This window comes from Denticeps clupeoides, chromosome 6 (assembly GCF_900700375.1).
Source record: "Denticeps clupeoides chromosome 6, fDenClu1.1, whole genome shotgun sequence".
NCBI classification, from domain to species: domain Eukaryota; kingdom Metazoa; phylum Chordata; class Actinopteri; order Clupeiformes; family Denticipitidae; genus Denticeps; species Denticeps clupeoides.
The window spans coordinates 18358615-18369979 of NC_041712.1; the positions used below are offsets into that span (position 1 = coordinate 18358615).

An 11365-nucleotide genomic window follows, 5' to 3' on the forward strand; every position below is an offset into this window, starting at 1 on the left:
ATTAAATGTTGCATAGTGTTTTGTATATTCAGTTGTAAGTTTGAAGCAATACAGTGCACTGCTGGTTTGATAAAAAAAAAAGTGGACATTGGGGTTGTTGCATTTAATAAAGGTTAGTGCATTAAGCCATAATGTCGACAGTGCCTTTATTTGGTTTGCGATGCTTTTTCTGATTCTGCTTGTGAAATGCGGAGCACCGGTGAGCTGAAAATTGAGTTTTCCGGTGCTGAGCAGTTGCTGAGGTATCGGACGCTGCCTTGGGTGGAGTCCAACCTTGAATCCTGATCTGACCTTTTGCCAGACAATGCTACCAAGCTTGCAGGCATCAGTGCTGGAACAAGCTCAGGCTCCACTGTTGACCCAAGGCGTGCAAGGTTGTCCTGCATGTGTTGGCTGTAGACCTCCAGCAACTTTGTCTCCAGATACCCATTTATCATGGAGTTTGACAGCCTTTCCCGGCTCAGCCCCAGAATGCTGTTGTCCATCACCATGTATTCCTTGTCCTGCATTGGCAGAGGCTCTGCCCACTCCTTCAAGGATCTCCCCTGCTCATGAGACTCTGCCAGGCCTTGCATTTGCATCTGCTCCAGATCCTCAGACTGGAGGAGTGGTCCATCCCCGATCTGACTCTCCCAGTGTGACCTTCTCTCCCCTAGCTGGTCGCCACCAAGTTGCAGATCTGAGTAGTCTTCACACAGACTTAGAGAGCAGCAGGAGCGATAGAGCTCAAGGCCCCCATCCTCATTGGATGTGGTTGTCAGGTGAGTCCTTAGTGAATCCTGGCCTCCCTGTCTTCCTACCAACATAAAGAAAATCTATAATTATTAATGACAAATAATAGCATGATAAAAATAGCAACTGGCTCTGTTATATTTACAGGCATGGAAATGAGCACATGCCCTTATCCAGACTGCCATATTAGTATTTACAGGGACAGTTCCCCTGGAGCAACTCAGGGTTTAAGTGTCTTGCTCAGGGACACAATGGTAGTAAATGAGGTTTGAGCCTGTGACTTTGTTGTCTCCTGCTTCATAGGCGAGTGTGTTACCCATTAGGCTAATTTGGGCTACACAAAGGTGCGACTCTCTGGCACAATTTTGGATTTAAAAACAGTCTACATAAATGTGAAGCCAAGCATTCCCATTTAAAAATGCTATGGTGGAAGACTAGCATGAATTAATCCAAGGTTGAACCCAGCAGTTCCTAGATTTTTACCTGCTAAAATTGGGGGACTGAGGGAAGGCCTAGGGCTAAGGGAGGTGGAGCTGGTCTCAGCAGGTGGATCTTCTGTGACTGAATGGTGTTCGGTTTCAGGAGGAGGATTTCCACTGTCCCATTTGTATTTCAGCACAGTGCAATAGCCCTCGCCCAGCATGGTCCTGCCCAATACCAGACAAAATGTGCACACTAAAAAAAAAAAAAAAAGTGGCAACAATCAGTGTCTACACTACACATATAAGCACATATAAGGAAATTACATGCAAAATATTGCAAATGCAAAAAAAATATACATGTGTATGGCTACATAGAATTGTATTATATTTAGTCTACTGTCACTTGAACGGTTCTCGATATACTATTTATAGGAAAGGTTTTACCTAAAACACAAAAAATAGAATGGTGTGGAGTTAGAAAACCAGAGAAGGTTTGTGGTGGAACATTTAAAATTCCAGCATTTCTATCTAGCTCTCAAAATATACAGTACAGGCCAAAAGTTTGGACACACCTTCTCATTCAATGGGTTTTCTTTATTTTCATGACCATTTACATTGGTAGATTCTCACCAAAGGCATCAAAACTATGAACACATCTGGAGTTATGTACTTAACAAAAAGTGGAGACCTGGCCTCCACAGTCACCGGACCTGAACCCAATCGAGATGGTTTGGGGTGAGCTGGACCGCAGAGTGAAGGCAAAGGGGCCAACCAGAGTGTGCAAAGCAGTAATCAGAGCAAAGGGTGAAGAAACTAGAATATAAAAAAGGGTTTTCAGTTATTTCACCTTTTTTTGTTAAGTACATAACTCCACATGTGTTCATTCATAGTTTTGATGCCCTCAGTAAGACTCTACCAATGTAAATGGTCATAAACATAAAGAAAACACATTGAATGAGAAGATGTGTCCAAACCTTTGGCCTGTACTGTACATAAAAAATATGAATATTTTAATGTGTGTGTGTTTATGAGCTGCTCACTGCAGGTAACATGGTGGCTATCCCTGCTAATCTGTACAATGGTGACCTATTCCCTGTGTGACACCCACAAGTACTCAGATTGTGTTTTGTCATATGTAAGTTAATGTTACAATGAAATGTGTATGTTTTTCTGAGATAACTTGTTGGTGCAGACATTCTACAGTGCAATTGGAACCATTTATCTTTCTCAAGAAACACTTAAAAGAGGGCTTACACAATACTGCATTGAATTGTATGAATTGCAGTATCATCAGAAAGTCAGGCCAATTGAAAAGTTCAGTGAAAGTTACACCTGCTGTTCAGATGGGGCCTCCATGACAGTATGAAGTAGGTTTGTTACCATGAAAGTGAAAGAAAGTGAAAGTGAAGTGATTGTCACATGTGATACACAGCAGCACAGCACACCGTGCACACAGTGAAATTTGTCCTCTGTATTTAACCCATCACCCTTGGTGAGCAGTGGGCAGCCATGACAGGCGCCCGGGGAGCAGTGTGTGGCACATTGGCGGATTTGGATTCGAACCGGCAACCTTCTGATTACGGGGCCGCTACGGCACCACTGCCCAAAGCAGTCAGAAGAGACCAAGGTGTAATCTAGGAATTGAGAGTCAGAGGCAAAAAGAAAGCCAGGAACATTGTCTGTTTTGGAAATTGTCAGTAGCACAGAAAGGAAGCCAAACAAAGAACAAACAAGGACAGGAGTCTTTACACAGGGCTTCTGTGGTTCATTTGGGTGCTTGATTCTTTTGGGGGAGTCTGTGACCCCCTTCCCTAGGGCTGGCACTGAATAGACTGCAACATCAGGCTTCTTTGGCCCATCCAGTCCACCAAGTATTTCAGCCAGCTGCCCTGATAACAGACGTCAAGCAACCTCCACACAGTGTAGGTGGTCACTCCAATGATGAGCCGAGGTGGCGGAGGCCTAGATGTCGAGGTACCGAGGGTGAGGACAGTGCCTTGCATAGCAAGGTCACATAAAATTCAGGTCTGACTCTGACTAACTGATAGACCACATGGTTGACCTAGTTTCATTGTCATAAAGAGCACAGAGATCCCCTTGGTCAATCTTGTATGGTGGTGGGCAGTATTAGAGACAGGAAATGGTACCCCCGATCTTCACATCGCCGGTCCTGTTGTCTCTGGTCAATGTAAAGTGAAGTGATTGTCATTTTGAAACACTGCAGCACAGAACACGGTGCACACAACAAAATGTGTCCTCTGCTTTTAACCATCACCCATGGTGTGCAGTGGGAAGCCATGACAGGCATCCGGGCAGCAGTGTGTGGGGACGGTGCTTTGATCAGTGGCACCTTGGTGGCACCTTGGCGATTCAGGATTGTAGTGGCAACCTTCCAATTATGGGTCCATTTCCTTACTCGCTAGGCCAATGTCAGCACGTCTTCTAAATCATTTCCCCAGTCGTGGGGACCATTGTCAAGCAACTGGGTGAAAAGGTGACAACAGTTGGTACAGATGTTAATGAAAAGAAGAACCACAAAATGACACCATAAAAGGCTAATCTTCCTCAGTTTTGAGCTCCATGCAAAATCGAAGCTCTTTGGCATCAACTTAACATGCCGTGTTTGGAGAAGGAGAAATGCTGCCACTGGCTTCAAGAACATTGTTCCCACCATCAAACAGGTGGAAACATTGTGCTTTGGGATGTTTTTCTGCCTAGGGGAAATCTCGGGTGAGAACCTCCGTCCCTCTGACATGGCATTGAAAATGGGTCGTGGGTGAGTGTTCCAGTATGACAATGATCCAAAAGGCAACAAAGGATTGGCACAGGAAGATGCAGTCCTGCAGTGGCCTAACCAGTCTCCAGACTTTAATAGAAAATCTGTGGAGGGAGATGAGGGAGTTTCGAGTTGCCAAACATCAGCCACAAACCACAAATTAATGATTTTAATGCAAAGAGGAGTGGGACAAAATATGTTGCAAACCTTGTGGCCAGCTACAAGAAACATCTGACCTATGTGATTGTCACCAAGCACTAAAACCAATTTTGCAAAGTGTTTGTGTTTAAACATCCAGCAAAACTCCTTTTCTAGAGTCAAGAAAATTAGTGTGCTTGTTCCTTAAATACTTTAACAGTACAGTGACAATGTTGAATTGAGGTGAAAAGTCATTGCTTTCGGAAGGATGATGAACAATCATGACAGATAGTGCATTATTGTAGAAACAATGCTTAGTTTCGCCCATAGTGAGGAGGGTCTGGTTGCAGCTATTGTGAGGTGTGGACCTCCACAGTAGCCAGAAACACATGACCTCCACACCTAACCTCTAACCTAACCCTATCCCTAAACTAACCCTAACCATGAATAAAGTCTGCTTCTGTGGAGGTCACGTGTTTCCGTTTACTGTGGAGCTCCACTCCTCACAGTGGATGGCCTGTGATGGACTTTGGGGCAGTTGTGGCCTAGCGGGTAAGGAAGCAGACCCGTAATCTTAAGATTGTGGGTTAAAATCCTGAGGTGCCACTGAGCAAAGCACCATTCACACACACTGCTCCCTGGGCACCTTTCATGGCTCCCTCAGGGTGATGGGTTGAATGCAGAGGACACATTTCGTTGTGGGCGCTGTGCTTGCTGTGCTTCACAATGAAAATCACTTCACTTAACTTATGATGCCAGATGCTCTTGCTTTTAGTGATGATCTCTAACTTCAAATTAAAAGTCCCTTCCTGCCCTTACTATTACTTTTCTATTGGCAGCATCTGTCAAAATAAGGGTCTAGCAAACTACAAACACATGTCTTCATCTAGAATGGCATACCCAACAATTTAAAAAAGTCATTTTGCCCTTAAAGTCAGTTTCAGGGGTGAATCCATGTATGGGGCAGTGCAGGGGTCAAATACTAATTTCATTCATGAAAATTAATTTAAAACTACTCATAACATTTCCATTTCCATTTCCATTTACGGCATTTAGCAGACGCCCTTAACCAGAGCGACTTACAACTACGACTAATTAATTTATAACTATTTTGAAATACATTTTTCTGGACTTGTTGTTATTGTTTGAACTGTCTTTGACTGTTCAAATAAACCATCCATTGAAATTATAGATCTTTGGGGCAGTGGTGGCCTTGGAGCAGTGGTGGCCTAGCGGTTAAGGAAGCGGTTCAAATCCCGATCCGCCGAGGTGCCAGTGAGGTGCCACTGAGCAAAGCACTGTCCCCACACACTGCTCCCCGGGCGCCTGTCATGGCTGCCCACTGCTCACTCAGGGTGATGGGTTAAATGCAGATGACAAATTTCACTGAGTGCACCATGTGCTGTGCTGCTGTGTATCACATGTGACAATCACTTCACTTTCTCAGATCTATCATTGCTTTGTTAGTGAGCAAATAACTTTTTCCCTCACTGTAGGGCCCAGCCTTCTTCTGTGGTTCATTTGGGTGCCTGATTCTTTCCGTGGGGACCATGCCCCCTCTGCTGGGCAGGGGTCGAGACCGTGGTTGTGACATTTTTTAAATTTGTGTAAAACATACTAAACCAATGATGCAATGCTAGTTAGCACTGCAAGAAGACAATTTCTTGGTTCCTGTTTCATTTATGGATCAGCATGAAAATAATGCTGATAAGTGCACATGTAAATGTTTTTTACAAATGTGTTTTAAAAAACACTTAACCTCTAATGTTCAAAAACTGAATTGTTCAAATTTAATCTAAGCTTCAGTAGACTTTCTCTGCATCAAGTGGAATGATAGACAGACATGTGCCATAAACTGAGAGAAACCACATAGGCAGCCTATACACTATACCTAAGCGGCTTAACATTTTATTTTAGCATATTAGCATGAGGGTGGAAAAAAGGCCTGCAGATAAAGCAAAAGCATAATAGAAAATGTCATACCGTGCTCGGCTTCCTTTAGCTTCCTGTCAGCAACGGTAGGCAAAGAGGAAAGTTGGTCTTAGAGGGCAGGCATTCAGCTCCACTTTGGCATTCAAAATGTGCTGATCGTTCATGTACACGGTGAGTGTGTCTATTTGTATTTTGATCATCCGGTACAAATTTGTTGAGAAAATGGGGAAGTGTAAGACACACTTCCCACCCTTACAAATGCGTCAACTGAAAACAGAACAGAGGTGGCGCTGTACAGGCAACACAGAGCAACTGTCTTTGGAGATGGGGTAGCATATGGTAGAGGTAGTAATAGAAAATGTAAATGCAAAAATCTCTTTTGAGTGGACTGTCAAACAGTTTCATACAAGAGAGACGTGCTGATCCGTGTCAACACTGAAATGCTGTCCCAGATGTTTTCGATATGTGATCAGATCCATGACCTTCTTTTGACCCCACTCAAAGAGCATTACAGTAATCACTCGATGTACAAATGTACGATGTAAATCATGCAAACTGACATCTGACATCATGTTTGCCGAAGCAAATACTACTTCCACCAACTTCGTCACGTAATGTTAATACTTATTGGCTGGACGGCTGGGTCACAGCATCTCCAAAATTGTGGGTTGTTCCCGGTCTGCTGTGGAACCCCAAAAGTGGTCAAAAGAAAACTGGGACTCTATTATAGAAAACACCCTATTTAACATCATCGCACTGTGTTCAAAATGTTATAGTTGATTGGTGTATAATATAAACACTGTCTTGCCCATACAAGTTACAGGCAACTCCATTGCAATTGTTTATAGAATTTTATTCTATTATTATTAAAAATAAATGATTCATTATATTATTATATCGGTGTATTAATGGTATATTATTACATGATTATTAAATAAACTGATTTATTCGATTTCAATATTCAAACTATAATTTTTAACAATATTCCTATAATAAGATTGTCATCACCGCCCTCCATCGACAGGTTTTGAGCACTAAAATTAAACACACGTGTTTTTTTCATAGCTATTCCTCCTTCTAGCAACATCAATTGTATCCAATAGATATGTATTGTGAGACAAAAACAAAACTATATTCTGCTGGACGTAGTGTTTAAAATACTTTTTTAAAAAAATGCTTGTCTGTATTTGCCCCGTCGTCCCGCACCCAGACATCGTTCGAACCCCGGGAGGACATTAGCGCTCCCGTCTATTTGCACTCAGGATTTCGCGCGTAAAACAACCACGGAGTTGAGAGCCTGGTTCCTTTGTAGCGCCTCTCGGCGCGTTCCGATTGGCCGAGGGCCGCGTCAATCACGGCTTGGCCGCGCCCCCACCCCCCCATTCAACCACTGGCTCTAATGTAGCTGTGTGTTTACTACAGTGCCAGTGCTCGGCAAACGCCTGTCTCCCCTCCCTAAAAAAAAAAAAAAAAAAAAAAAAAGCCCACTAAACTCCGACTAATTAAAGATAACCTGCTGGTTTTACGCGCAGGAAGAAGGGGAAGCACAGAAAGCCAACATGCCGAAGAGAAAGGTAGGTAGAGGAGCCGATTACGGTATGCGGATATACTTTTGCCCTTATAAATCAGTCGCGAAATTGGGAAGCCTCCGCGACAACGGGCATTTTTTATATAATCCCCTCGATCAAATCGCGATCTGCGCGAAGCGAACGCACCGCCGCATTTTTGGGGATTTTTCCACCCCGTCGCGGTATTTTTTGTTCGACCGCGGAGCGCTGTTCGGCGGGTCTCCTGAGCCGCGCTCTCCCAGTCTTGTGTCTGCGCTGAAGTGGGATCTCCGTGCCTGTGGAACCGCAGCCATGCTTTGCAGCTCCATCGCGAACGCAGCTGCGAACGAATGGCGCTTTTTTTTAAGCGCGACGTCGCGGCGGCAGCCGCCCAACGCACACGGAAAAATGCGGGGGGAACTCCCGTTTTTTTCGTCGCGGCGACCGGGGCCGGACGTGGCCGCGTTAATAAAGCATTTTAATGCGTTTTCTTTGTTCGCCGTGGAAGATGGCTGCCGTGGCGCCTTCTTATCGCCAGATGGCGCAGTTGGGCTGATTTGATTTGTGCCCCTCCCCCTGGCGAAATCTGTAAAGCGATGCCGAGGAAATGTTTCCGTGCTAAATCGGTGCTCCGGCAGCGACGCGTCTGCGGTCCTGCTCGTTTCTTGAGCAAGAAAACAAAAGGCAGTGAAAAGACTCTTGTGGTGTATACTTATTAGGTGCATTCGGCTCACGTCGCACGTCCAACGTAGAACTTTGGAGTCTGCTTGTGCCAAGTACTGCAATTCAGCGTCTATTGAAATAGTGTTTGCACACCGATTTCATTTCTACACGCTTATGTTTCCACAGGGAACTGATGGAGAGGTGAAAGAGGAGGTATGTGGTCTAGTTTATTCAATTTATTTGATGTAGCAGTGATTGACACCTGTTAATTATTTATTTTTTTTTGTCCATTTCTCTCTCTCTCTCACTCACTCTCTCTCTAATGTTTGTTTTCCCCTAAAGCCCCAGAGGAGATCTGCTCGGTTATCAGCGGTGCGTACGCCCATCTCCACCGTCAAATTCACTTTACTCGTGCCTTTTTATTGAACGCTGAAGACAGTGTTCGCTGTTCGGTTTTGTCTGGGAGACCGATGGCACAATGTCACTGTCACAGGTTCTTCATCACTGGCGCTGTTTGATCCTAATGTGATTTTTTTTTTTTTTTTTAATATTAGACAGAGGTCAATTAAGCGAATTGTCGTGCTGAGCAGTAGGGGGCATTTTTCATGAATTCGCCATGTCAGTTTTGGAAGTTTAATAACTTTACAGTCGTAAATCATTGTTCCTGTAGTAACACCTCAGTTTTTTTATGTTTTTGTTAAACAGAAACCAACTCTTCCTAAACCCGAGCCGAAGCCTAAAAAAACACCCAAGGTACGATTAAAATACACACAGTATTCTGCTTCACCCCATTTATCTTAAGGTACTTCAAGGTCCAACGTTCATTATGTCCCTGTAGAAAGATAAAGAAGTGAACGACAAGAAGAAGGCAAAGGCCGAAGAGGCCAATGAAGAGAACCAATCAGAAAATGGGGAGACCAAGACTAACGAGGTACGCGCTAAAATGTGGGTGCGGAACGTCCAAAAACTCCACCGTAAAAGTATAATCTAATATAAGGGCGTATGAAACGTTAAAATCTGAGAGTATGCCACATGGCTGTCAGCAGGGTAAACGCTTGCTAGAAACCCTTCCAGAGCACTCGACATGCATCAGACTATATAAAACATTTTAGATAAAATTAATGATGTTGCAAACTGAAAAATGCCACACACAAAAAAAAAGGTTTTGGGTTAAATCAATTTATCAGATTTTTCACCAAACGTCACTCCTGAAGAGGGCAATGTTGGATATATAGGATATGACAGTGTACACGCCGGACATGTGTTCATAATCTGCTCAGCGTGGAAAGGTCTGTGTGAAACAGCTCATGAACGCTACTTAATTAATGTTGGATTAGGTGTAAAGACAACAACGGTGACTGGTGTTCACCAGAGTTTATTTAGCGCCGCTGTGCCACTTGTTCATATCTACCGAGCACTTCATAGAAGTGGATGTGAACAGATTGGAGGGAAGGAATAAAAGAGGATTTGGCTTTAATATCCAGCCCATCTTTATCTGTTTAATGAGTGTTGAGCGTGATTGGCTCAGTGCGGTGTGTGTGTGTGTGATTGGCTGCTTTCTGTCACTGTGCAGGTAGAGGGGACTGCAGAGGCCGAACCTGAGCCGGAGAAGGAGGAGGCCAAGACTGAGTAGCACCACATCCATCCATCCATCCGTTCAACCATCCATCGTCCATCCATCCAGGCCCCTCTTTCAGCAGCCCGTGTCCCTGTCCCCGCCCCAGTCTCACATGGAACTCGCTCCTTGCGCCCCTCCCTCTTTCCCGTTTCCTTCTTTCTTCACCGTCACCAGAGGAATATTTTTATCAACAATTTTGTAAATACTGGTACAGGTTTTTAGCACAAAACAAAGCTAAATGTGTTCAGCCTTGGTCATATCAGGTGTCTCCACGCCAGCATAAAAGACAGCATCTTTTTGTCTTGGATCTTTTTATTTTTTATTATTTTGAAAAGAAAAAAAAAAAATCCCCTCCTTTTTTTGAAATGGATGGTTGGTTTCCTGTTTGGGGTTTTGTAGCTGGAGCGGGCTGGTGGCTACCTGGCGGGTGGTGATGTATTATTGGTTCACCAGCTCAGTCTGTGCCAGTTTTAGTGCTTGTGTTTATACTCTGGGGTCTGTGCAGTGTTGTTCTTAATTAGTTTTTTTTTTGTTTTGTTTTATTTTGTTTTAATTTCTCTTAAATGATTGTCTATAAGAAAGAGGAATAATCAAGAGTTGAGATTAAAAAAAATAACTGAAAACATTCCAGGCAAAGTTATACACCGTTCACCCTGGCGTCTAAAAATAAAAAAGCTGAACCAATTTATTGAAGTTAGCTGGAAAACAAAAACTAATAATGGGCTTTTCAAAATGCAGATTTTTTTGAAAATTCATCTGAAAATTCATCTCTGAAGATTTTGGGGTTGTGTTCGCCTTCTCACTAAAGCTATGGATGTCACATAATAAAGCGGTCATTCGAGTTTTCCTCAATATGTCTCTTCTTCTGTGTCCGTTGCTGGTGTTCAAGCGTGTACAGACCAGAAGGCACACAAAACGTGTTCCATGATAAAGGTACAATGTCAGTGCTAAAAGAAGCTGTCCTCGCTGGAGAGACGAAAGAAGAAATTATTAGAAATTGTTCTGAATGATTCCAAAATTCTCAATGATATTAAAACATCTCATTGTTTTTTTTAAAAGGACTTTAAATGACCAGACACCAAAAGATAGAACACAAAAAACGTTTATGTTTTATAGAAACATGTCAAACTTTCCAGAAATTTTTGCTGGTATTCATTGAAATAAATTTAAGCAAAAGGTCAAGTACATTTTTACATTTAAGGCATTTATCAGACGCCCTTATCCAAAGCGACTTACAATCAGTAGTTACAGGGACAGTCCCCCCTGGAGCAATTTTAGGGTTACGTGTCTTGCTCAGGGACACAACAGTAGTAAGTGGGACTTGATTGGTTCATAGGCGAGTGTGTTACCCACTAGGCTACTACCACCCTCTTCCTACTACCTCAAGTATTACCTGGGATGTTTAATTCTAGGACATAACAGTATTACATACTGAATATACTGAAACACCTCTTCCACACTGGGAATTCTACTCCACCCTTGTGTGGTGAATTGTTTCCCCAAATATAAAAATACTGTAATAGCGTAACTTCATCAA

The 11365-nt window shown here is 43.2% G+C and overlaps 2 protein-coding genes across 2 annotated transcripts; one reads left to right on the forward strand and one right to left on the reverse strand.

Annotated features, from left to right (window-relative positions):
- Positions 1–102: 102 nt before the first annotated feature.
- On the reverse strand, positions 103–6196 carry LOC114793054 (uncharacterized protein CXorf21). Its single transcript, XM_028984668.1, has 3 exons — positions 6052–6196; positions 1216–1407; positions 103–796 (listed from the first exon to the last, which is right to left on the reverse strand). The coding sequence occupies exons 2-3, from the start codon at positions 1373–1375 to the stop codon at positions 147–149; spliced, it is 810 nt and encodes a 269-aa protein (XP_028840501.1). The 5' UTR covers positions 1376–1407; positions 6052–6196; the 3' UTR covers positions 103–146.
- Positions 6197–7436: 1240 nt separating this feature from the next.
- hmgn7 (high mobility group nucleosomal binding domain 7) lies at positions 7437–10677 on the forward strand. Its single transcript, XM_028984083.1, has 6 exons — positions 7437–7574; positions 8397–8423; positions 8553–8582; positions 8916–8963; positions 9049–9141; positions 9784–10677. Exons 1-6 carry the CDS (start codon positions 7560–7562, stop codon positions 9841–9843), a joined length of 273 nt encoding a protein of 90 aa, XP_028839916.1. The 5' UTR covers positions 7437–7559; the 3' UTR covers positions 9844–10677.
- Positions 10678–11365: the final 688 nt, after the last annotated feature.

What these genes read in the sequence shown, in the direction of transcription:
- hmgn7 (XM_028984083.1), top strand. An exon ending in GATCTGCTCGGTTATCAGCG is followed by an intron (nt 8,583 to 8,915) that starts GTGCGTACGCCC and finishes TTTGTTAAACAG; the next exon opens with AAACCAACTCTTCCTAAACC. An exon ending in AGCCTAAAAAAACACCCAAG is followed by an intron (nt 8,964 to 9,048) that starts GTACGATTAAAA and finishes ATGTCCCTGTAG; the next exon opens with AAAGATAAAGAAGTGAACGA.
- LOC114793054 (XM_028984668.1), bottom strand. Translation starts at nt 1,375, where the DNA reads ATGCTGGGCGAGGGCTATTGCACTGTGCTGAAATACAAATGGGACAGT. An exon ending in CAGTCCCCCAATTTTAGCAG is followed by an intron (nt 797 to 1,215) that starts GTAAAAATCTAG and finishes TTATGTTGGTAG; the next exon opens with GAAGACAGGGAGGCCAGGAT.